A 27826-nucleotide genomic window follows, 5' to 3' on the forward strand; every position below is an offset into this window, starting at 1 on the left:
CAGGTCATATGGTATTATATGATCCTCTCTCCTACTATTTTGTCTGTGATATTTAATAAGTGATTCAGTGATAATTCTGAGACTGAAGAGAATCTAGCTCATTTTGTAGTGCCCTGATTTTTAACCAATTGATAAAATCTTCACTAAAGTTCTCCTCCAGGCCTTCATCAGAGTGTGTAGCATCAGGATTCAGAGTTGATGTTGGCTTCTTGTATGCTAGGCAAATGAAGCTTACACTTAGAAGGTACCACTTAGGTTCAAAGGTTTTAGTAACTGATCCAATGACAATAGTGTTGTCTGACACCTACCTTAGCTAAGCACTGAGAAACTCATCACTAGATTTGCCAGGCATGGGATGATGAATCTTTTCAGCTTCCACTGTTATCAAGGTTTACCAGGTCACGGAGGATTTATTATGTGTAGCAGTGTAGTAGATAACCGTATCGACAAAGTCACTGCATTTTTGAAGCATCGATGTAGAAGAAGTAATGTAAATATTTCTTCAAATCAGAACAAATACACTTAACAAGAAATAGAGACCACTTTTAGGTGTCATTTCCACTTTTGGAGCTTTGTCTCCATGGGTAACAGCTTTGTTTGAGTAGCTGCATATCTATTCTAGGGGCTGGAGGGAAAAATACTTAAGGTTAATAGAAACCCTTCCTGTTTTGCAGTTACCCTCAATTTAAAACTACATGGGGAAGTAATTGCAATGGGAAGAATCAGTTTCTAAACTCAGTCTGGGGGTAGAAGCAGGCTTTTCTGCCAGTATCTGAAATAAGAATGCTTGGATTTTGTGCGTTGATGTCTCAACACCCGTGCTATGCTAGCACACACATTCACATCAAAGGAATGTACAACAAACACCCAGGAAACATCTGTCATCTTCCCTCTCCATAACTGTGTGTCCTTTTGTGTAACCATTCATTTAGCCACAAATAGATGCTTTCTTATAGCCTTAATATTTTAGAAAATTCTTGGTGAAGGGAATGATCTAAGTCAGTGAGTTCTAGAAGCTCAGTAGTCAAAAGCTTCTAATCAAAAGCCTATTTCTTATAATTGGTTTTGTGTACATTGGTGATTGAGGCTGCAATGTACTCTCTCTCTTTCTCTAAATATATATTATATATTATATACATTATATATATATACATAAATATAGTATACGTATACATCCATTATATAAACATAATGGATAGGGTGCAGATGGTGTAGTGGATAGAACACCAGATGTGGAGTCAGAAAGACATGAGTTCAAATCCAGTCTCAGATATTTGTTAGCTATGTGACCCTGGGCAAGTCACTTAACTCTGTTTGCCTCAGTTTCCTCATTTGCATAATGAACTGGAAAAGAAAATGGCAAACCACTCCAGTATCTTTGCCCAAAAACCCCCAAATGGAGTCATGAAGCAGTGGACACAACTGAAAATGACTGGAAAATAATAACAATAATGAATGGGGATGGACAGATGTATGGTGTGGTGGTTGTTGTTTTTTCTGTTGAAGCTCTAGTAGATTAGTGTGCTTTTATGAATTGGGAAACCCCTTCCTTATTTCTGTGAACTCTTCTCAAAACTTGAGATTCTTTTTTACCCTTTCAAGTTTTAATCGTTTCATCTACATTGGATGAAATGAAACAAGACTCTCACATTATCAGTAAACTCAGATTTTTGCCATTATGGAGTTCTAAACAGGCTAATCACATGTTACCTTAACACTCCTGAGCAGAAAGTGATCAGGCTCCCATGTCACCATGTTGGTGCTGGCGTCAGTTTTCTCTTTAAATGTCCGTCAAAGTGATTGCTCTCTCTGAAGCCTAGAATTTGTGCAATTGCTATTGTTTCATTTGTTGTATTTGTACCTTATAGCTCCTTGGACAGTGTCTGGTTCATGGAAAGTTCTTAAAAAATGCTTGTTGATTGATGGATTATTAAAGTCTGTAGTCCTACGGAAACCGCCATGGTTACCTTTACCCTACTGCTGGCATGATTCAGGATTGGCTACAAATGATAAGATGTGGAAGACAGAGCTTATTTGCCATGATATTGAATCTCTTGGTTTCCTTTCTTCCTTCCTTCCTTCCTTCCTTCCTTCCTTCCTTCCTTCCTTTCTTTCTTTCGGGTGTTTTGATAAGCTCCAATGTAACATGGTACTGGAATGTTAATAAGCATAATCCTAATTGAGTCTGACTATGTCTAGCATTATCATAAAATTTTAGATTTTAGAGCTTGAGGAAAACTCTGAGATTATGTATTCTAATTTTTCCCTCTTATTGATCTGAAAACCATGATGTGGAGAAGTCAAATGACTTTCCCAAGGCATCATACAGGTAGTAAGTGACAGGGCTGAAGTCTTAATCCAGGTCATCTACTCTAAGAAAGTGTCATTTTGTTTACAGCTGAAATTTTTAAAATGAGGCAACTGGGGAATGTTCTCTCATAGAAACATATCTCTGCTTTAAAAGTAAATGGAAAACATGATCTCCAAATGTTGGCATTTTAACTTTTCAAAAACTCTTATCTTTTATAAATTAAGGGATACCATAAATTAAATCATAGTCATATTTTAGTAATTAAATATGGAAATATCTTTTTAAAGTACTATATACACCCCAAATCTTTCCAAAGAGAACCATCCAGTCATTTGTAGTCAAGGAGATGTAACTTTGATGATCAACCGAGTCAAGTATTTAGAACTTAAAGTGATAACAAAATATTTGGAATGGACACTTTCAAAGAAAGTTTTATTTACTCTTACTTAGCACTTAGAATGCCCTAGAAATACAACTTCATTACTGTTCCGAACCAATGGGCCAGTTATTCACAGTCAAGGATGGCCTGAATACAAAAGTTATAAGAAAGCCTTAGGCTCCCATTTTGTAGGATTGTATGAAGGTTGTATATCTACATCAATGAACTACCAGCCCTTCTGGAAAAAAAATCGTCTTGAATTATTTTGCCTCTTTCTATTCCCATGCAGATACTGGGTTGAAATTGGGATTCACTTTAGCACCAGGACTGAAGTAATCTCTTGCTGCAGATGTTTGGGGAAGAAGACTCAGTGAGGGGGTTTGAGGCTGGGGTACCAATTTGGTGTGGGGGCATTGGGCTTCTCTATGATCATTAAAGTTTGCCATCAAATTTTTTGCTTTCTATTTTGCATTTTAGGTGGTTAAATAAGCTCGGGTTAGCTGTAATCCGTCTTGCATCCACAGGAAAAGAAGAAGGTATGCTCTATTTTAAACCTATGGGTATTTATAGTGGGAGGTGATTAGGGGATGAAAATAGAATGGGCTCTTATGCAGGTAAAATGAACATAACACATTTGAACTTCCCTAAAAATTAGGGAGGAAGAGAAGAGGAAGAACAAAAGGAAAGAGGGAGGGAGGAATAGAGATGAAGAGAGAGAGAAACAAAAGGAGCAGATAGATGAGTGTGCTGAACTGGCCAGTTTGTATTGGCTATAAGTATGTTTTTACCCTTACTTCACCCACATAGTAGCTGTAGATTTCATTGGCACTGAAAGCAATTGCCAGTATAAATGTTTTATTTCCCTACTTCTGTAGTTATGACAGCTCAGACTCAGACAGACACCCCTTTTACTGATCTAGTCATGCTCTCAACCCGACAACATTCCATCCTACGGTTTCCTCTCTTGTATTTTAGCATATGTGCTAGGTGGGTATGCTGCTAATTCCTGAAAGAATGGACTAATAAAGGGATGCCAGAACCTGAAATGATGCTAGTGGGAGGTCTCATCATATGGGTCTGCCTAGAGCTTTCATACTTCAGAAGACTTAAGAGTCTCTAGTCCTTTCCAAGTAATCACTAGATTTTAGTTTTTAACCTGAGGTCTGTGAAACTGTTAAATTTTTTTCCTAGCTATATTTTCATGTAATTGATTTCTTTTGTAATATTACACATTTTATTTTATGCATTTAAAATATTATTCTAAAAAGGGGTCTGCAGGCTTTACCTGACTCCCAAAGGGGTCCATGATGCAAAGAATATTAAGTAGCCCTGCACTAGAAGGAGCCAAGAACAAAATTTAAACTTTTAAATGAAAAGGGTATAGAATCTTCAACCTAGAAATGGAAAGATTCTCCCTCTTCTTATCCATGTGCTGCAACTACCTGTTCTAACCTGATCTTAAAACCATTTGGAGAAAGCCAACAATAAAACCAGCCCACTCGTCCTCATTTTTGTTTCTCCCTCTTCGAAGTAGGCAGCTGCCTAGGCATGGCATTTTGTGCAGGGGGAATGAATTTTGTGTGTGTTGACCTTTGTAAGAAAATTAGCCAGAAAACTATCTTAGCTGATGCTTTATGGAATAAGCAGTGGTGAGATATATATATATATATATTTGTGGCTATATACATATGTATAGCTACATATATATGTATATATAAATCAAACCCCCAAAACAATTGAGTACTTCCATTTTCATTGCAGAATGCTACAGTGAAAGTGAACATGAGGATCCCGAAATAGCTGTGGAGACGCCACCCCCTCCCTACTCTGCTGAGCCTCCATCGCATTTGGTGTGTGTAATAGTAATTAGCCTGCTTGTCATAGCTACAGTGGCATTAACGTCATTCCACCCTCTTTGTGTAATGTATCGATGACTAATAACTTTTAAGTGATGCAGTAAGTTAATGTGTCTACCAAACGGGCAGGTGTTTATTTAGTCATTTATAACCCTGGGGTCCTCCTGGATGCTGATTTGCAGCCTTCTCCATGGCAACACACTGATATGACAAAGTCAGCATCTGTGTGCATAAGTGAGTACCTCAGATATGTCATTATTTCTAAAATGAGAGTGCAGAGGACTCAGACCAGAATATTAAAGGCTTCCAGGTTACCAATTCAAATCCACATTAGATTGTTAATGAAGAACCCCAGTACTGAAAAATGTATTCTTATCTGGATCACACTTGCAACATGTATTAGAAGGGATGATAATAACTGCTTATTTGTGTGACAACAAAGTGCAAGTCTCCAAGTTCAAGGCTTAATATGCATATTTAAAAATAGATTTTTTATCAGTATCTTTTGTTTTTCATTTTCTTTATTGCTCAGTAAGGATTTAGTAGGTAAATGTAGGTTTGCGTAGAAACAGGCTTATGTGTGTTTTCAGTTGCCCAGCTATACTTACCAAATCAATTCCTCCCTAACTTGCTCCCAAGGCATTATATTACTTGTCTAAGAAAACAGAGCTTTATATCAAAACCCATATACACTTAGACTCCATCTCCAAATAAACTCTCATGTGCCCTCAATATAAGGATACCAGAACAGCAAAAACTGTTAAATTTTGTTTGGGGTCATTCTATGCTTTCTCTTAGACTCAGTGGAAATTCTTTTAGCCTCTGGGCACATAGGGAGACATCTAATTGTCATTTACAGTGTTGGTTTAATAAAGCTGTTCTCTCTGGGGCAGCTGTCTTGCAGTTTCCTTATCTAAGGGCTTCATTAATTTTCTTCTTTTAGCAGTAGTACTTGCAATTTTTATAGTTTATCACAAAGGGGCAACAGCCAGCCATAGGATTGTAGCTCTATAACTGTAAAGGACCCTCCCTGCCCTTATTTCAGAGGTGGGGAAATGGAAGAACAGATGGTTTAGGTGACTTGCCCAAGTCATGGCCATGTGGTCCAGTTGGTAAGGTTCAACTGCTGAGACACAAAAGTTTCACTTTTTATCAATCAACAAGCATTTATTAAGCATCTACTGTGTGCCAAGCATTGTGCTAAGCTCAGATGATATAAAGAAGAAGCAAAAGCAGTCACTGCCCTCAAAGAATTTACATTCCAATGGGGGAGACGAAATATAAAAAAAAAATAGTCCCACTCACAAAAGCTACTAAGAATGAAGATATCCTTAGAGGGGAGGCTCAGATGACTGGGGGTGGGGAGGAGAGATAGACAGACATCTCTACAGTTAAACTTATGTAGCAGTCACACATGAATGGTTAAATAATGAGGTTCTTTAAACTGATTTATGATACGAAGGAATGTCCTTGGTAATAGTTATCATTTCTTTATTGACTTCTAGCTTTGTCTAATCTGAGTCTTTTACCCCTTGAAAATCCATAGCAGTCTTGTTTGAGTACCTCCTCTCTTGAAATCTACCTAACTTGAACTGAATACCTAATTTTTCCTCCATAGTTTGCCTTTTAGTTTATTTCTCATTAAGAATAATCATTCTCTGATAATCATTCCTAATTTTTCCTTCATAGCTTGTCTTTTAGCTTATTTCTCATTAAGAATAATCATTCTCAGGGGCAGCTGGGTGGCACATTGAGTATAGCACTGGCCCTGGAGTCAGGAGGACCTAAGTTCAAATCTGGCCTCAGACACTTGACATACTAGCTGTGTGACCTCTGTTAGATGTTGTTATTATCCTCATTTATAATGAAACTGAGGCTAAGAAGTTAAATGACTTGCCCAGGGTCTTCTTGACTTCACATCCAGCACTCAAAGAACTTTTTGATGGTAAGGGTTAATATCCGTTTGAATGAGTTACCAAAAAAAGTGAAGATATCACATTCCTTGGGTAGGATAAGCATAAATCTGTAGTTTCTCAGAATCCTAGAGGCCGTCTAGTTCAAATCCATACGTGAGCAAAAATACCTTCTATGACTGCTCTGAAAAATCGTCATCCATATTGCTCAATCATTTTCAATTGTGTCTGCCTCTTCGTGACCCCATTTGGAGTTTTCTTGGCAAAGATACTGGAGTGATTTGCTGCTTCCTCCTCCTGCTCATTTTACAGAGGAGGAAACTGCAGTAAACAGGGTTAAATGACTTTCCCAAAGTCACACAGCTAGTACGTGTCTGAGGTCAGATTTGAATTCCGGAAGATGAGTCTTCCTGACTCTAGCCCTGGCACTCTATCCACTGCTCCACCTAGCTTCCCCAATCCTCCATACTACCCTTTAAAAATTTCCATTGAAGGAAAATTCACTATCTCTTGATGTAGCCAAGCCTACTTTTGGATAAATCTGTTAGCAGGTTTTTTCTTTTATGAAGCTTAAATATGATTCTCTGCAACTCTGCCTCCCCTCCCCCGCCACTCATAGTTTAGCAGTAACCCTTAAAAACAAGGATTGAACTATCTTACCTCTCATAGGTCTACATTGCCTTAGAATTTTGTTGGTCTCTTTTTTGAGAATTACATTATAGACTGAAAAACATTTGGTGGTGCCATTTCTTACTAAGGAATCTTATGCTAATAAATCACTTTCATATAGTTTTACAATTTATGAAGTAGTTGTGTACCTGTAACAACAATGTTGCTAGCAGCTGCTGTGGAGGTGTAAAGCCAATAACACTAGCACACAGGAGGGCTACTAGCACAGGTTCTTTGATCTGCTTTTCTAAGGAAAGAAACTTTAAGGGGTTTGCAATCTCACTTTAATTAAACATACATATATCATTCACTTAGTTCAGGGGGAAAAGTCAACCCCTTGAACTTCAGAGCAAATACAAACAGAAATTACAAACAGAGAATATCTAAACAGAGCAAATAACACAAATCAACAGACAGGCTTCTAGTTGTCCGACCAAAGCTATACATACATAGTTACCAGAGAGAGAGAAGCATCAACACCTCAGTTTTCAAAACCGGGGGCTCCTTAACAGCTACCCAGAGTCTCCACACCAACACTCTTCCAATGAGTGAGCCCCAAGCAAAATGCTAACCTCAGAGTATACATACCTTTCTTCAGGGACTGAGGGCTTCATACCTCTCCAGGGCTTCATACCTCTTGTGAACTAATTAGCAAAAGAGTGTGGGCCCTTCTACAAACAAAGGCAAGGCTCAATCAAAGGAACTTGGTTGCCTTAGTGCTAAGAAGCACTCCAAAAGAAAAAAACACTAAAAAGTCCCGCTTTGCTTGCCCTTACAGTACCAAGTGAGGAAGAGGATGCAAGTTTTATCATCCCCATTTTATAGATGAAGAAACTGAGGGCAGCTAGGGAAGTGCTGCAAAAACCCAAGTGTGCAGACATAAGAACCTGGATAGGGGAATTGGGAATGGAAAGAAATGGAGGGATGGATACAAGAGATATCTTCCTATTCTACCGCCAGTAAATCTAAATTAAGCAGACTATAAAGACAAGAAATCCAGGGGCTTTTAATTCTACTTCAGTGATCTTTCTAGTATAATTTCTTATATTATATTTCTTTACATTCTCTACAATGTCTTACATATAGTAAGTGCCCAATAAATATTTGTTGCTTCTTTAATTCAATATAATTTTTGATATAGTAGAACATAACATCCAGAAGGTATGGGTTGAAAAGAATTTAGATTTTGATGAGTTCTCATGCTGCTTTCTGTTATTCCCCTCTTATCTAAACCCTTAAGACCCTCATTTGGAGTACATAATTCTGGGAACTGAAGTATTGAGTTTTACATATTAAGAATTTATTCCTTTTTGTATGGAAGGATAATTGCCTGAGTTAAAAATTTATATAATAAGACCATTAGCAGTAGCACATGAAGTTGGGAGGAGAGATTGCTTTATTTTAAGACAAGAACATATTGTTATGGGGTCAACTTTATCCTAAGAATCTTGATCAAGTTCTGGAGATTCTGAAGCTAGAACTATTTTGCCAAAGAGTCAATAGGACCTTGAGAAGATATCAAATGAAAAAGAAACTTGAATTGTTGAGAGATAAATGGTAGGCTTGGTCATCTTTTACCCAAAATGATTTGAAGTAAGCTTGTATCTAAGGTTCTTATGTATGGTTTAATGGTCCCATTTCTATTTGAATTTGACACCACTGGTCTGTAACCTATTTCCAGTGATGTCCTACATATCGGGTATGGTATAAAATGTATCACCTAGGAAATGGAAAATATGATTAGAAAAAGAGGTATCTGGTAAGAGAGAGGGAGGGGGAGAAGGAAGTAGAGCAACAGAAGGAAAGAGAAGAGGAAGAGGGAAGATGAAGGAGAGAGAAAAAGACAGATTTGTGGAAAGCTTGTATTATACCAGTGCCCAAAACATGTTAAGAAAAACCTAGAAGAAAGGCTTCCAGAACATTGAGATTTATCCTGAGGATATATGGGAGAACATGGAGAAGAATCACACAAGATAAGAGAAAGTAGAAAGGATGTATGGGACTAGGTATGGGGATACATGCCTGTAATCCATGCTATTGGGGAAGCTGAAGCTGGTGGAGTACTTGAGCCTGTAAATTCTTAGCTGCAGTAGGGCTAAAGCTGATGAGGTGTTTGCACTAAGTCTGGGACCAACATGGTGGTCCCTGAGTAGAGTGGGATCACCAGACTGCCTATAAGGAGGTATAAACTGGTACAGGTTGGAAAACATGGAGTGGGTTAAAACTTCCATGCTGATCAGTAGTGGGATAGGATCCATGTGTGCCTACTATACTTCCAGACAAGGTGAGATAGTTACAGTCTCTCCAAACCAGACCTGCAAAACTTCATAGTAGGTAGGGACCAAAATTAAAATCAGCTAAACTTATTTGGGCCTCAGATAGGTTTTTAGCAATTCACTGTTGATGTATAGGTAACTAGAGTTAGATTGACGATGGTTGGTTGCCCTGGGTCACGTGACAATTAGGAGCAAGTGTGCAGTGGTGGACTGTCAGAAATCCTTTGGCAGGCTGCAAGTGGCCTGCTGGCCATATGTTGTGCAGGCCTACAGGAGGCCTGCTCTACACACACACACACACACACACACACACACACACACACACACACACTAAAAAGCAAGCCAGAAAAGATATTATAGCACCAATAGAAGGTATATCTACATGAAGGACATCTAAGAGCCGCTGAACTATTACAATACTAGTTAAAAAGCTCAAAATAGTATAGGAGAATATTTTGGTTTTGAAATAATTGCTTATCATTCCATTGAGATGAACAATTTATGCTGCATCACATTCATCCTCTCAACAAGCCTATATGATAGTTATTACCAAGTATCATGACCACCTCTGGGATGCTAATGATGCAATGACATGGGATGATTTCAGTCACAGTACCTTCAGGGATCCCAGTCCCAAAGCATCAGTGAATTAGCAGTAGCATCTACTTTGTAGAAATAGCCTCAGTTGAGACTTCCTTGGCAGGTTATAATAGTTGTGAAGCTTCCAAAGAGATCGTTGGATCAATTTAGATAAATGTTGAACAGTTTTGTTTCACTTTTTTGAAAGAACACCATCTTCTATATTTGCCAGCCAGATTTTGTTTTCATTTTCTCCCATTTGTGAATAACACACATGGAAAGCATTGGGTTGAAATAATATTAAGTCTTTTGTTTGAACAAATGAAATTTATGAAATGTAATTAGCCCTGAGCCAGAGAGCTAAACTAGTCAGAACTTCGCTCTGTCTCTTATGGGTCAGTTATAATTTTAGCAGAGATAAAAAGGCTGATGTGAGTAGGGGAAGAAAGCAAAAAGGGGTATATTTTCCCTAAAGACATTTTTTTCTGAAAAATTTCAAATTATTAATTTTTGAAGGGAAAGTATGAATAAAATACTATAAGGGGCTTATATTCTCCTATTGTATCTCTTACTCCCTTCAAATAATTAAAACAAATTACGTAACTGGAAATTTAAAAGTAGAATCATCTTTAGTATTTGATGACATCTTTTCTCCATTCACTGACATCTTCTTTATTCACTGATGCCTTAAGCGATTTGCATGTGGCAATGAAAATAAAAATCCAATCTCACAGCATTCACATTTTTTAGATAAAGTCTACAGAGTTTAATCAATGAACCAACAAGTGTTTGTCTGTGGATAAATGGTTATATCATCATTAAAGGTTTTATTAAGTTTGTCTTGACTTTGTGTCTAGTTAGGACTATCATATTCCATTAAAACTAAAAATGTGATTGGTTCTCCTTGTGAATATGGAGGTTTGTGATATATATACGAAGGCACTCTGTCTCACAGTCTAGTTTTCTTCTTTGATCAATAAGTTTTTGTTTATTTTGACCTTGGGTTGGTGGTATTTGTTCTTCGTGTTTGAAAAGTTGAATACCCATGTACTGACTGGATTAAATCAGTTCTGATTTGCCAGAGTTGCCTTATGTTGACATGTTATCCTGCATTTTTGTCATGTGAGCTGCAACCATAGCTAATACGTTTTGCAAGAAAACAAAATAATACTACCTTAGTCTAAAGCCATGTTTATCAAATGGTGCTCCAAGGAATCATAAAGCATCCCACAGTTGATTTTTTAATGAGCTGCCTTTGATGGAACATGAATGAGTGGTCCAAAGGACCACAGGTAGCATACAGATGCAAAGCCCAGAGATGTGCTTTCATCAGTATGGGTTTAATGGTGTGGAAACTCCTACTGATGCAGATCAGCAATTTATAATTTCTAGTCTTAATAGGATTGCCTGAGGTGTTGAGAGGTTGTGATTTGTCCATGGCCATATAGTGGCACATTTATGTATGTATGTGTGTATATGTGCGTTACATATACATATTTTTCGTGGAAGGAGATTAAAAAAAATAGTTCAAGGACTCCTTTCATTGTTTTGCAACTTTCAGGTAGGCTTAAAAAATTCCAAGCATACAAATTTTTATACTGGTTATCAATGTTTATATCAACACTTTTGAAATTTAATATCTTACAAATATATTAAATATGCTATCTAATCTCATATGAGCCCTTATGGACCTCTGTGGTTTGTTGACTCCACAGCAAATTCCCTGTGGTATTTCCCAAGTCTACTGCTCTCAGTCCTTCAACTCTATTCCTGTTCCACTCATTCTCAACAGTTGGTCTCATTTCTTGCTTTACTGGAAATACTAACACCCAAACCAAAAAAAACAACACACTAAACCATCAAAACAAAAAAAACTTCCCAAAGCCATCTAACATAAACTCCATTTCCCTCATCAATGCCTTACACTGTTTCTAAACTCTCAGCCATTTTTTCCTTATATTTCCTCATCTTTTCTCTCATAGTTCAGAGTAAGAAATGTATTAATCCTTCACAAGATATTCTGCTCTATCTTTACTTTTGATTTCATTCCAGGGCCTGTTCCATCAATCATACCCTCTCCTTTGCATCTTCATTCTCTCCTACTAAATGCCTCCTTTCTTTCTGCTTGGAAACATTCTCAGTTCTCCCCAGTCAGCAAAAAGCTTTGCCTTCAATTTTTGCTCCTCCTCATTTCATAGTCCTGTTTCTGTTTCTCCTTTCCTGGTCAAATTTCTTGAAAGAGTAGTTTATACTCATTGCTTTCATTTTTTTATCACCCACTTCTTTGTACCTTGCAAAGATGAAGCATTGCCCACCTTTATTATACAGATAATTTCTCACAAAGTCATGTCCTTGTTGCCAAATATAATAATTTTCTCATTTTCCTGGGCTTCTCTATGTTTTTGATAGTGTTCAACACCTTCCTTGAAAACTTTTGTCCCTTGCCTTTCATGCTGATGCATTATCTGGTTCTACTTCCATCTCACTTTATGTCCACTACATCTTGTATCTTTTGGTGGATCCTCTTCTTTATCTCTAAATTCATTGGTGTTTTGCCTTCAGTGCTCTTTCCTCCTGTTCATATACTCTCTCCCTTGGTTATCTCATCCATTTAGAATCACAAAATTTCAAGTTAAAAGGGACTTCAGAGGCAGCTAGTCCAACCTGTGGACAACAGAAATCACCTCTATACCATACCTGATAAGGCATCAGCCAGTTTTGGTTTGAAGAATTCCAGGAAAGGGAAATGTACTACATTGCAAAATAGTCTATGATATGTTTGGTTAGCTCTAATCCTTAGGAAAATTTTCCTTTACATCTGGTCTAAATTTTCATCTTATCTCATGTTCCTTATGCTTCCTTCTGGGGCCAAGTAGCACAAGGCTCATCTGTCTTCCAAATGACAACTCTTCAGATACATTAAAATAGCCCTCACCTTCATACTAGACTGATTTTGAATCCCCCCTGTTGCATATTATTGCTCACCACTTACCGCATTCTGCTTTATATTGTAGTTATTTGTTTACTTTATCTTCCCCCTTTTATATTACAAGTTCCTCCTGGATCTTACTTACATTTTTATGTTCCCTATGCCATTGAGACATAACGTCTTGAATACAATAGGTACTCAGTAACTATTTTTGAATGAGTAAATGAGTTAATAGATGAAATGTAAAATTCTTTTGCTGGGTTAGAAATGTGTTTACTTTCCTATGTATAATTGCAGCCAAGTTGTTTTTAGCCTCAGATGTTAACTTTGAATTTTACAATATTATATTAAAATCTGTATTACAGTGTATGTTTTTCTACACGAAAATGAACATGGTAACTAAATGATGCTTTTCTATGTGCCTGATACCTTTTAGTGAAGAGGCTTACAGAATTTGGCACAAAGAATTTAAGTGCCTTGCCCAACATTCCATGGAGAATTAATGGAAAACATAAAAATAAAACCCTAGGCCCATATTCTCTGGTTGTATTTCCATAATGCTAAAATAATTGGTCACTTCAATGAATTTAGGGTGGGAGAAATGATGAGATTAATTTTAGGATCATTAAACAATCTGATTGAACATGGCATTTATCAGGAACTACCTTGAATCCATTATATCTCCAGCTGGAATATAAATTTTCCATGCCTTAGTCATCTTTTTATCCTTGAACAAAGCATGCATGGGACACACATTTATTGAATGGATAAATGAATGGTTATTGGGCCATTATGCAGATGTAACCATAATCATCTCCATTTAATCAGTAATTTTGCGCAAATTAACAATAACACATTTTCATAGAACCTTTATATTCATTTTCTCACTTACCCCTCAAAACATCTCTGTTCTTGTTGGTTGGGCAAGAATTATGATCTTCATTTTATGACTGAGAGAACTGTGATTGTGACACAAATATTTATCTGCAGTCAGTCAACTAGCATATGTTAAGTACCTGCTATGTGCCAGACACTGTGCAAGTGCTGGCAATACCAAAACACCCAAAGCTAAACTGAAGGGTGAAAAACAGTTCTTGCTCTCAATGAGCTCATGGTCTAATGGGGAGAGACAACATACAAACAATTATGTATCGACAGAATAAATTAAGGATTGTCTCCTAGGGAGGTCACCAAAATGAAGGAAAGCTTGCTTACATAGGGTATGACTTTAGGCAAGAAATGAAGGAAGCTGTGGAAGCTAGGAGGCAGAGATGAGGAGGGAGGGTACTCAAGGAGTAGGGGATGGCCAGTGAAAATGCTGAGTCAGGAGGTGAAGCGTCTTGTTCCATGAGCAGCAAGGAGACCAACACTTCTGAATTGCAGAGTATGTGAAATTAGGTTAGGGAACCCTCCTAAGGACACCCAGGAATTTAGTTGCAGAGCTAATGCTAGAATCAAGCCCTTCTCATTCTTTTTCTAATGTCCTTTCCCCTATACCATAAAGGAAACAAATAAACACCCAGTTAGAAGTAGTTATTACTGCTGATCAGTTGTTTTCCAGTGTGTCTGAGTCTTCGTGAGCCCATTTGAGGTTTTCTTGGCAGAGATACTAGAGTGGTTTTCCATTTCCTTTTCCAGCTCATTTTATAGATGAAACTGACACAAACAGGGTTAAGTGACTTTGCTAGGCTCCTACAGCTAGTAAGCATCTGAGGCTAGATTTGAACCCAGAAAGAGGAGTCTTCCTGATTGTAAGCTTGTTACTCTAACTACTGTGCAACCCAGCTGCATTAGAAGTTGTTATTAAATAGTCTTATATTCAATGATTTGACCAGAAACCAGTGAAGGAAAATGTGTTGCCTCCTGCCCTTTGCCATTTAGTTATGCTTAGTCTCCTGTTTCTCTTCTTTTTTTTCTTTTTTATGTTGGCTTTGACTAATTTCTCCTACAGTTTGTATGCTGACTCATGCCTTCCTGATTGCAGACTCTCAGTGCTTCTGTTTGATTAATTTTCACAAGATCAATTTCATGTTTTCAAATAGCTCAAGGGGAAAGAACTTGCCTTTAGCTGATGGTTGAACCAAGTTTCTTAAATAAATAGATGTATCATTTACTTGGGAATAAAAAAATGTTTTGAAAACAAGAGAATGTGGGGAGAAAGAAATTTTGTCTAATTTGGCTTTAAATAGCACTAGTCAAATGAAAAAAAATGGCATGATTTCTAAAACAGATCTTTTCAATTTTGCTAATGTTTTCATGAGGGAAAAATGAGATTACTTTAGATTTAATTGGCCATACATGACACTCAGCCTATACTTAAAATTTCTTTTGGTTTCTTTGGCATCTGGAAGAAGTTTTGTGGGAGTTAAAATTCCTGAGTCACAGGGGTTAGAAGTGGGAAGACCTGCCTGCCACAAATGTCCAGGACATGTTAAGTTAGAAAGCCTTGTGGGCAGGGTACATTCGCTTTTATTCTACTACTGGATATATAGATGAACTGAGGAAAAAAAAGAGAAGTCATCCCAGGCAAGTCAGTTTCCTCCTTTGTAAAAAGAGGGGATTTGATGCAATATTTTCTAAGGTCATTTGGTGATCCTTCCTACCTGTGCCAGTCCAGTATTGATTACTCTGTTTCTCTGCCAAAGGAGAAAGTTATAATGGTTCAGTGAGTGAGTGGGTGTCTGGGACGTGCATCATTGACTCTGGATGAAGGCATTATTCCATAAGGAATCCAGATGTCTAGTCTCTTCTCTGATGAGTCATAGATTTTCTTGTAACTTATAAATTTTGCACTGAAATGTTTATGATGCTTTGAATGAATAAATCATATTGAATCCTTGCTGGGGAAAGGACATTTGGCTAAAAGCTATCTGGGCACCTGGTAGCTATAAAGCTTCAAGCCTCAATTTAATTTGTCTTTTGTAAATGTTTCTCTGTTGCTTTTACAATAGATTTACATGAAATTTATCCTTGGCAGAAAAAGTTAGTCTCTTATTTTCCTCCTATTTGCTTGCTTCCTCTGTGGCCCTACCACCTTTCTTTGCCTTCCTCTGTTATTCTTCTTGGTCCCCTGTTCTTTCCCTCCCCTCCTCTCCCTCCCTCCATCCCTCCTTCCTTCCTTCCTTCCTCCCTTCCTTCCTTCTTTCCTTCCTTCCTTCTTTCCTTCCTTCCTTCCTTTCTTCCCTTCTCTTTGTATCAATATGCAAATTATCTCCCAAATCTTAAAAGAGATCAAGTGTTGACATTGACGTTGTGTCTGTGTGCAATCAATAATATTGGTTTAGACTTATCTGGCACCTTGAGACTTACAAATTAGTTTGTAAGTAGCTAGTCTGATCCTCACTATAATCCTATGAAGCAGGTGATGCAAAAACTATTAATTTCCATTTTACAGATGAGGAAAGTAATTTCCAAAGAGATTAACTCCTCTGTATAATACCACCAAAGGAAAGTACTTGTACCATAATAGATTTTGAGCTGGAAGGAACCACCCAGGTCATCTAGTCCAACCCCTTCAGTTTACAGATGAGGAAACCAAGGCCCAGAGAGGTTAAGTGATTTGCCAAGGTCACATAGGCAATAAGTAGGTAGAGCTTGGATCTATCTACATGCTCCTGCTTCATATCCAATGCTTTTTATATTCTACTACTTTTCATAAATACTCCTTACCAAACTGTAGACAGTTAACACAAATTCTCTGGTTCTTTAAGCAGGGTTTTCTGGTTTTGACTGTCTTAAGGAAGCTAGGTAGTGTGTCAGTTAGATCACTGGGATGGGAGTCAGGAAGACTTGATCTCAAACAGGTACTCAGATACTTCTTGACTATGTGACCCTGGTTGGCCTAGTTGTCTAACCTCTTTATGTTTGTGTTTCCTCATCTGTAAAATGGAGATGAGAACAGTAGTGCCTATCTCACAGGGTCATTGTGAGGATCAAATGAGATCAGTGTAAAACTCTTTGCAAACTTTATATAAATGCTAGCTATTATTAATATACTTAGGAGGAGTGTTGTCAAAAATCCTTGTAAACCGGGAACCTTAGCAAGGCTTGTGCTTTCATCACATGAGAAAAGAATCAGCAGGAGCCACAGGAAAAGCTTTTTCCTGATCTCTATTTAGAATAGGAAGTAGAACATGTAGCCACAGCAAGCTACAAAAATAACTTGCAACAGGACATGACATTGGATTGAACTGGAATGAAGTGTAGTTTATTATATGCTGATATTAATTGTTCTGGATCTTGCCAATGAATAAGCTTTTCTTGGACTGTTATTTGAACATTCCACTTGGTATGAAGTAACTCCTGTATATCATTATGGTATCATTTAGCAAATTGTTTCTTTTTGGCATTAAGGGTACTGAGAATCCAAGCAAATTCACATACTTCTTCCTCTGTCCCACTAAGGTATCCAGAGGAGGAATTTTTTATATCTACACAAATTTATTTTTATTAAGAAAGATGAGTCAATTTAGGTTCCTAACCAAATGCTTCCATGATTTGTCATTTTTTTAACTCCCTGGGAAAAGATTCTAGATCAGGGGTTTGTAACTGTTTTTGTGTCATGGACTCCTTTGAAAGTCTGAGGTAGTGAAGTCCATGGACCCCTTCTCAGGACAATGTTAAATGCATAAAAGAAAATACACAGGATTACAAAATAAACCAATTACATTGAAATATAGTTTCAAAATGGAGGCAGCTAGATGGCATAGTGGATAGAGTGCTAGGCTAGAGTCAGGAAGACTTGAGTTCAAATCCAGCCCCAGACTAGCTGTGTGACCTTGGGCATCTCTTTTAACCTCTGTTTACCTTATTTTTTTCCTATGAAAAGTGGAGATAATGAGAGCACCTGCCTCCTGTTGTGAGGAATAAATAAAATAATATTTCTAAAGGGCTTAGCACACACAGCACCTGTACGTAGGCTATATAAATGCTAGTACTTACAATATGACATTCTATAAGCTAATAGAATAAATGATTATGGCATATAATCACGACTATATATATATATATATATCATCATTGTTACCTTATTTACAATTATCAAATTATTTTAAAAAGCAAGCTCACAGACCCCAAGGTAAGAACACCTTTTACATTTTTTGGCATACCACATAGCTGGTATATAGTCAGTAAAGAATATACAGAACTATCTGGCATTTCTGATCTTTGTCCTCAGAGCCCAGAATGGTTTTGGAACCTCAGGGATCATAGATGTAGCTAGATCTGGAACAGGCCTAAGTGTTCATCTCATCTACCTTCTCTCATTTTATAGAGGAAGATGTCAAGGACTAGGGAGATCAATTGACTTGTCCAAGGAAATGTCAGAAGTGAGATTTGAACTTGGGTCCTCTGACTTCAGAAACACTTCTGCATGAAGCCTGCTCTATTTTAGAGGAGAATCAGTCACTCTTAGCATATGTTTAAGGGTCTACCATGTACCTTGAGAGGAACTATAATAATTTGGCTATGTCCAACTCTTTGTGACCCCATTTGCGGGTTTTCTTGGCAAATATACTAGAGTGGTTTGCCATTTTCTTCTTCAGCTCATTTTACAGAGGAGAAACTGAGGCAAATGGGGTTAAATGATTTGCACAGAGTCACAGGGCTGCTAAGTGTCTGTGGCCAGATTTGGATTCAGGAAGATGTTCCTGAATCCAGCCCTGGCATTCTATTCACTGCGCCACCTAGATGCCACAGATAACAGTTCAGTCTGTGACTTAGTCACTTCTTTGTTGCTGTTAGCTGATCTTAATGGGAACTACTCTTTTTTATGAGACAGTATTGATAAATAGATGAAAGCACTTTGTAAACCTTGAAGAGCTATATAAGTGTTGTTATATAAGCTGTAAAATAGGGGGTTCATATTGGCCTGAACTATGTCACTGACCACTTCCTAACTAGCTCCAGTCTTTGCTATTTTCTTCCTTTTCATGTTTCTCTGAGGTTTCCCTTCAATATCTGTATATTAAGTGATGGAGACAAACTTATTTTGTTTGAGGTAGGCTCCGAACAATGCAAAAAACTAAAGAAAAAAAGCTGTCAAAGATGAGTGACATCAACAATGAGTAGGGAAGGTGATAGAGGTCTTTACCTCTTAGGATAGTGAGTTGGTGGCTCCCCAAAACTGTTTGAAAAAAAGTAACATACGGACCTAGCTTACTGATGTGAATCAGACATAAAAGAACAACTATCCTCTGTTGTTATTTTTATTTTAGTAACGACTCCCATTTCTATAGTGCTGTAGGGTTTATGAAACACGTTCCTTGAAATAATTATGCAAAGTGGGAACTCAAATTTTATTATCCTCATTTTCCATAGGAGGAAACTGAAACTGTAGGACGTTACATTAGCTACCTGAGGTCATCCAATTAGTAAATGTCAGCATAAGGATAAAAACTCCTATCTTTTCTGACTACTAAGTGAATTTTTTCCTGCTATTGTACAAATTCGGAGCAGCTGTAGCAGCTAGCATTTTATATAGTGCTTTTAACGTTTGCAAAGTGCTCATTTCATCCTTATAGCAACCCTGGAAAGTTGGCTTTATTATTATCTCTGTTTCAGATTTAGATAAAGAAGTTAGATAGAAATATACAGATATAGACACTGAGGCAGTCCGGAGGTTAAGTAACTCATTCGCAGTTCTATAACTATTGTAGACTTTTGGAATACAAGGAGAAATGCCCACTACAAGTACATATGAGAAAGCTGTCCAAACTGCATGCTGTGAAATTATAATGCCCACCCTCAGCTCCAAAGAAGAGATAGTGAATACAACTCCCCCCATTTATTTGTAGAGATGGGGAACCATCAATGTGGAAAACCAACTATGTCATCAAACTTTTTTAATATGTTGATCAGTTTTACAGATTTTTTTCTATGTTTCTCTTCATTATTTTAAGGGGTGGCACTCAGAGAGAATGGGATTGAGTTACTGTAGGAAATGTAGGTGACATAAAAAAAGAGATAGCAATGAAATTTATTTTTAAAAATCATGTGTTGGATATTTTTTCTTTAGCTGATGAGCTGATATTTTTTCTTACTTGTGAATAATAGGGTCCACAGGAAGCATCTTCATCCTCACTTGTATTGAATGAACCATCCTGTTCTCTTTCTTCCCTGGAGAGTTCAGTCAAATCACCCAGCAGTTCTTCTTCTTCTACATCTAAAGCAGCAGCCTACCCAGAAAGGCAGTCTTGGCTTGACATTGTCAACAGTTCCTCTACCATCGAAGATGTGGGACAGTCCATAATGGTTCAGATCCATTCGCCTGCTCTCCCAGAGGCCTCAGAAAATGGCCTTGTCAAATCTGAAAGTGGATTTCTGAACTCTTTGTCAAGTGAGGAGACGTCCTCACTGAACAGCAGTTTAGATCACCTCTCTGTTCCTGATGACACTATAGGACTCAAGACATCAGACAGAGGTAACTACATTGAAGATTTGTTTCATATGTATGCACATGGTACACACACTATGTCCACACCCCCACATGTTTTATGTTAAAAAAATCTTATTTCTTTGTAGAAGTATAGCCCGGTGCCAGGCACATGGTAAGTCTTTAATACATGCCCGTGGACCTGACTTAACTGTAGTGATGTATAAATGTGAATTAAGAACTTTTTAAACTATGGTTATTATGACTGAATAACAAGATTATTGAGTTGGTTATCTTTTTCGATTCAGTGTACACTTGATAAACTCAAGACTTAGTTCATAACCTTCAAGTATTTTTCATGATTCTTGATTAATAATGCAGGCCAATGAGTTATTTCAATTTGACGAGTGCTTTTTAAATACGAGTTGTAATTCTAGGGAATGATTCTGATTTCTACAAGTCACATGGGAAAGCAGATTTTACATGCCATGTATACTGTATTGTTTGTGGCTGGCTGGTTCAGGCTTGCTCTCCCTCCCTCCTTCCCTCCCTCCCCTCCCTTCCTTCCTTCCTTCCCCCTCCATCCTTCCTCCCTCCCATCCTTTCCTTCCTTTTTTAATAAGATCATAGGATCCAAAGATGTATACCTAGAAAGATATCATCCAGTCCAACTGCCTCATTTTACAGAGAAGGGAACAGAGCTCTGGAAAGAAGTAGCTAGTTCAAAAATCATATAAGTAAGCTGAGTCCTCCATAGGCCATTTAATTCTACTCTGTTCTGAGATCACACATATACTTAGTGTGTTTTAGATTGTCATTTCTTAAACACAGAGGAAAATGGCAATTGTTAGCTCCAGTGCAATTCAAGTAATTAATTAACAAACATTTATTAAGCATCTACCATATAGCAGGCCATGTGCTGGACGTTGGGGATATGAAGAGAAAATGAAACATTCCCTGTTTTCCATGAGCTCAGATTCTACCAAATCCACTGAGGTTGTTGCATACTCAACTCAAGGTTTAGTCTATTGTCATTTGTAGATGTATCTTTATATGTGAAGGATAATACGGTTTTATTATTTATTCTCTTTGCAAATGAGTTTGTTTTCCATATATATATATATCAATTATGTTATTAGCTCCCATACACTAGCTAGTTGTAAGTCTTCATTTTTGAAATAGGAACAACTTCTCTGTTAAAATTCACTAAATTCTTTGGCCCATCTGACTTTTCTGTTTTTTTTTTCCATCTTCTAGCTGACAATCAAATCTAGTTGACAAAATTCTGAATACATTGAATTTTGATTTCTATGGTATACCTTGAATAGCGCTCCTATGAACTAAGGGGTACTGACCAAAATACTGTAATGTCAAAGTGCTACAAAGAGCTTCCAAGATCTGTTGATCCCTGTCTCTAAATTGGGGACATGGGGAAACCCCTGAAAAAATACCTGATTGTATCCTGGCCTAAAGGATGGTGTTCTCATACAACAATTTGGAGGATCATAGATTAGAGGGTCATCAATCTAGAACTCAGAGGGACTTTAGAGGTTATCTGGTCTAACTCTCATTTTACAGATATGAAAACTGAGAACAAGAGAGAAAAATGATAGCAAATTGTCACATAGGTGTTAGGTGGCAATTAGGATTTGAACTAAATAGCTAATTGAATATTTGGCTTCAGGATCTTTTTCACAGTTGAACATTTTTGAGTGATTATATGATGATAACTGGTTAGTGGGAACAAAGCATTTCATTTATGGTTATAAAATTGTGAACTTGGAGTATGTCAAATAAAAATTTTGAGTTTAGTTTTCACAGTAGAGTAGCTAGGTGGCATAGTAGATAGACTGCCAGGCCTAGAGTCAGGAAAACTCAAAATCCTTCTGAGTTCAAATCTAGCCTCAGACACTTACTAGCTGTGTGACCCTGGACAAGTCACCTAACCCTGTTTGCCTCAGTTGCTCTTTTATAAAATGAGCTGGAGAAGGAAAAGGCAAACCCTTCTAATATCTCTGCCAACAAAACCTCAAATAAAGTCACAAAGTGTTGGATGTGATTGAAACAACTGGACAACAGCACCACAATTTTCCCAGTAAATACCTTACTCTCTAGAAAAAGAAAAATGATTTAATTATTTGCACACCTTGGAGGAATAATGCTGGTTTTCAAAAGTCCCAACCCATCTACGGGGTCACAGTCCTTTACTGGAAAGAAATGTGGTAAAGGCTTAAAAGACTATCTTTGCATTGTTTGCTATGAGATAGCCTTGTAGCTTGAGGAAGGGCTCTTTGGGATAGCTGGTCTTTGGGCCAGCTCAGCAGAAAGGTCATGGGAAGGCTTCTGTTGTTCTTATATCCAGGTCACTTCAGGAGAGCTCACAGGACAATGTTGGACTATGTATCAGTAGCCCTTTTCATCAAGATATTTTACTGAAAGGAGGAAAAGGAAATCCTGGAATATTTTGTTTTAGGGGACTTTGAAGAACAGTGTAGTCTGTAATCTCTGTGCACTTGTTTAAACTGCTTGCAGAAAAGACATTCCTGTGGAGAAAAATAAGAGAGAAACAAAACTGTTTTTCCCCTCATTTTGTTGACAGTTGCCATATGTTGTAGGTCTTCCTTCCTTCCTGTCTTTCTTTCTTTCTTTCTTTCTTTCTTTCTTTCTTTCTTTCTTTCTTTCTTTCTTTCTTTCTTTCTTTCTTTCTCTTTCTTTGTTTTCTTTCTCTCTCTCTCTCTCTCTCTCTCTCTCTCTCTCTCTCTCTCTCTCTTTCTCTCTCCCTCTCTCCCTCTCCCTCTCCCTTTCTCTCCTTCTCCCTCCCTCTCTTCCTTCCTTTCTTCATTCCTTCCTTCCTCCCTCCCTCCCTTCCTCCCTCCCTCCTTTCTCCCCTCCCTTGCTTCCTCCCCCCCTCCCTCCCTTCCTCCCTCCCTCCCTCCTTTCCTCCCTCCCTCCCTCCCTTCTTTCTTCCCTTCCTCCCTCCCTCCATTCTTTCCTCCCTTCCTCCCCTTCCTCCCTCCCTTCCTTCCTCCCTCCCTTCTTTCCTCCCTTCCTCCCTCCCTCCCTTCTTTCCTCCCTTCCTCCCCTTCCTCCCTCCCTTCCTTCCTCCCTCCCTTCTTTCCTCCCTTCCTCCCTCCCTCCCTTCTTTCCTCCATTCCTCCCCTTCCTCCCTCCCTTCCTTCCTCCCTCCCTTCTTTCTTCCCTTCCTCCCTCCCTCCATTCTTTCCTCCCTTCCTCCCTCCCTCCCTTCTTTCCTCCCTTCCTCCCTCCCTCCCTTCTTTCCTCCCTTCCTTCCTTCCTTCCTTCCTCTTTCCTCTGATGTCTATGGGTTTTGGTTGAATTCCCAAAATAGCTAAGCCAAGTGAAGTAGTCACTATGGAAACTGTAACCCAATCATTTGATCACGTGCACTTAGCACTTATGTTGAGGAATCGAATTACATACTGTATGCCTCCCGACCTTTTTAGAATTGCGTCTGCATTTCTTGGGGAAAGGGAAAGGGTAGGTCAGGTCAGAGGGTAGCACTGAATTTCTGTAATTTTTGGAAACTTTGCTACTGTACTGCTATAAAGAAGAGTCCTGGAATGTCTGTGACTGAGAAGTGTCACATTGTTCAGGTTTCAAGATAATAACTGAAGTACCATGTGTTCTTGGTCAGGACTTTGGTTGCAGATGAACCAGAAAACTGCTATCCCAGCTGAATGCTGTTAACCTTCACTTTCAAGCTTGCTTAGAGAAGGGCACATTTAGCCTAGGATAGACATTAAAAAAACAACAAAACTTTTCAAATCTTTTATTCTACTAGCGTGGATAACTTTACAAAATGCCAGTCAGTACCTTTTCCTTTTTCCTTTTAAAGAAAAACAGTTTGGATAGTTTTCATTTTTATATCACCTTTGTTTCCAAATATATCTCTCCTCTACCCCAAGAGCCATCCCTTGTATCTAAGAATATAAAAGAAAAAATGTTCAGCAAAATTTACCAACATATTAACTAATTCTGACAGTGTACCACACCCATAGCCCTTAATAGAGAGTCTAGTTGGGAAGCATATGTATGTGTATGTATGTATGTGCATGCATGTGTGTCAGACACACGTATGCTTCCCAAGTAGATTAGACACACACACACACACACACACACACACACACACACACACACACACACACACGCTTCCCAACTAAACTGGATTCCTTGAGGGCAGGGACTGTCTTTTGTCTCTTTGCATCACCAATACTTAGCACAATGCCTGGCACATGTTGAGTTGTTGTTGAGTCATTTTTAAGTCGTGTCCAACTTTTCATGAGCCTGCTTAAGATTTTCTTGGCAAAGATACAGGAGTGGTTTGCCATTTCCTTCTCCAGCTCATTTTACAGCTGAAGAAACTGAGGCAAGCAGGGTTAAGTGACTTGCCCAGGGTCACACAACTAGTAAGTGTCTGCGGCCAGATTTGAACTTGAGTCTTCCTGACTCTTAATAAATGTTTTTGGAATGAATAAATGAAATTGATCATCAAGCCTCCTTTTGAGACAGTTTGCTTTTGGATCAGCTACCTCCCAAGGCATCCTATTCCAGTTTGAGATAACCTCGTTAACAAGATTTTTCCTTCTATTAAGTAGAAGTTGGGCTCTACAATTCCATCATTGCTTATAGTTTTTCTCTCAGGGTCTAAGTGGATCAAATCTAGTCCATCTTTTACATCGCAGGCCTTCAAAGACTTCAATAACCATTGTCTCACCTGGGCTCTAAATTTTCTCATCTCTATACTAAGCATGCTCAGTTCCTGCAACTGATTCTCAGGTGCCATAATCTCTGGGTCTTTAAGTTTACTGTTTATCCTGTTTGTTATACATTCCAGATGATCAGCATCAGCTTTTTTTGTGAGGGGGCTGGCATGTCAAGCCATCAACTTGTGTTAAAAATTTGCAGTCCACTAAATCCCCCAGCCAGAAGTTGGAAGTGAGAAAGGAGGGCATGCTAGACATAGGACTCAGAAATCACATCTACCGATTCTTGCAGGTATTCTGTACAGTAATTTAATTTGGCCTTGAACTTATCTCAACTCTTAGGATCTGCCTATTTATTTTTGTATCAACTTCTGATTAGGTGTGAATGTTCTGTTCACTCCAGTCAAAAGGTCATTTTCCTCAGAAGAGAAAATAGAAACCGAGTAACAGTGTTCTAGTTCTGCCTTCTCTCTATCATCTGTTCTCAACATTCTATATACTTTGAGTACTGGTCCTACCCCTTCTTTGATACTCCTCTTTTCCCCAGTATTTTAAAACAACAAAACACATACACACAACAGTTGTTCTTTACATTCTCCATAAAGGATCCACCCAACCTGACAAAAGTCTTTGACTGGATCCTTTATTTGTTTTTTTTTTGGTACCAGTCCTAGGATCACCACTCATTATCTCTTATTGTTATTAGTTGGGATAATAGGATTTAGAACTAGATGTGGTTGCCTACTTCCTTTTCAGGACATAAATGTCCATGATGAAATATTCCGTACAGCTCCTCAAATGTACTTCACTTTTGATATCGTGCTCTAGCCCAGGGGTGTAAAATATGTTGCTGCTTGCTACATTCCTAGTGTAGCCCTGAACCAGATTAGAAGGCAATTGGGAAATATTTAGCAAAATAAAGAAAAATATAATAGGACATAGATAATGTTAATATGTGGTTTTCTAAGTTGATATGCAGCCCACGGATCCTTATGTATCGCTTAGTGGTCCCTATTTCAATTTGAATTTGACATTACTGTTCTAGCTTACTTACATCTACCATGCTTCTTTTCATGACTTTTAAATTATCTTTTATTCTAATTCTGTTGATGATTTGGCATAGTTAAATATCATATAAACATTCCAATTCTGTTGATGATTTGGCTTAGTTAAGTCTCATATAAACCTCTTTATAGGCATATTTTTATCCCCAATTGCTTTTTCACTATTTGAGATTCATAACAATCTAGCATCTGTAGAACCTTCTCAAGGTATATAACACTGATGGACCAATTCGATGAGTTGTTCATACCAACTGCCTGTTTTATGTTGGACCGTACGTATTTTTTATCTGTGCTGTTGTTTTGCACATAAATGGAAATCCAATCCTTTTTGAATCATTGTGGATTTCATTGAAGTGTTTCTGTAGTGTTCTTGGGCTCTGACTAATGAATAATATTGTTTTTGAATAAAGGACATTTGGAGAAACTGTCCATCAATAGGAATCCTTTTTCTACTTGGACTCTGCATGAGGCATCTTCCATTTTAGTGCTGAACACCCTAGATGTGCACATCCCCCTCTGTTTTACACCTTGCTTCATGTTGCCACTAGGCAGATTGTTGGAAAATGTCAGTTTCATGATTATGTCTTAGAATATTCTATACTTTTCACCATATGTGTGGGAGCTAGTGTGTTTTATGAGAACCTTTAATTTTAACTTTTATATTTCAAATCAGTTTATATTTCAAATCATCTTAACTCATTACTACAATACTAGTACTTTACTAACCAAATACATTATAGTAGTCTGTTGTTGAGGGAGAAATCTCTTAGTTTGATGGTAAGTTTCTAACATCACCACATTTAAAGGCCGTGTGTAATGGGAAAGGCACTGGATTTAGAATGGGCCAACCTTGCTTTTGATCTAGCTCTTCTCTTTAGTTCATGTGACCTTGACTAAGTCATTGAGCCTCTTTGTATTCAGTTTATTTATCTGTAAAATGTAGTTGGACCAGAACATTTTTTTCAGTGATTAATATTATTTATCTTTAGATAAAGTGGGAAAGCATCTGCTACGTCAAGTCTATTATTTTATTACAGTTTGGTCTATAGTTACATAAATTATTCTGTTTTGCCTAACAGGAAACAACATTTAGATTTAGCAGCATATATTTTGCGAATGATTGATAGAAGAGAATTATTTACAAAGAAAAAATTTTCTTGTGTTTTTTGTTATGGATTTTTTGGGGCTGTTGAGTAAAAAGGAGGATGCTAGATTTTGAATTTGTTTCTTTTGACCAAAGGTTGTTAAATTCCTATCAATAAAAACTAGCAACAATATAGTTTCTTAGAAACTATTATCCTTGCTAGAGAATTGATTTTAGTGACTTAGAACATTGTTGATGGAGGAAAACATTTACAAAATTTACACAAACCTTTATTTCCTTTAAAAATTTAAATATCTCCCCTTCCCTCCCTTCCCTTCTCTCCATGAATCCCTATTACTTTATGTATTATGACTACCTATTATGAGTTAGACACTGTTTTAATAATTAGGGATGGGGGGAAGGAATTAGGGAGTGATAGATAACAAAATTTTTTTAAAAACTATTATCAGAGTGTCTACAATATAGAAAGGTAGTTAAGACTAATAAGAATTATACAAAATAGAATCCTCAAGTGAAGGTCTAAGTATCATAGGCATTCATTTTGGATTCATTTTTTATAGATAGAAACAAAGTACTAGGAAAATCCATCCTGTCATCTATTCATTAAAGCAAGGATTAACCTTTTTGGTGTGTGAAATGTACCCTTTTG

General features: G+C 37.7%; 1 protein-coding gene across 3 annotated transcripts in view; it reads left to right on the forward strand.

Moving 5' to 3' along the window:
- Positions 1-27826, forward strand: part of IPCEF1 (interaction protein for cytohesin exchange factors 1) — a 138210-nt gene that overhangs the window by 82514 nt on the left and 27870 nt on the right. For all 3 annotated transcript variants that reach the window (XM_036766661.1, XM_036766662.1, XM_036766664.1), the window contains 3 exons: positions 3168-3226; positions 4452-4540; positions 19966-20332. In XM_036766661.1, the coding sequence (XP_036622556.1) occupies positions 3168-3226; positions 4452-4540; positions 19966-20332 (515 nt within the window). The remainder of the gene's footprint in view (positions 1-3167; positions 3227-4451; positions 4541-19965; positions 20333-27826) is intronic.

This window comes from Trichosurus vulpecula, chromosome 7, assembly GCF_011100635.1.
Source record: "Trichosurus vulpecula isolate mTriVul1 chromosome 7, mTriVul1.pri, whole genome shotgun sequence".
Classification (NCBI taxonomy): Eukaryota; Metazoa; Chordata; class Mammalia; order Diprotodontia; family Phalangeridae; genus Trichosurus; species Trichosurus vulpecula.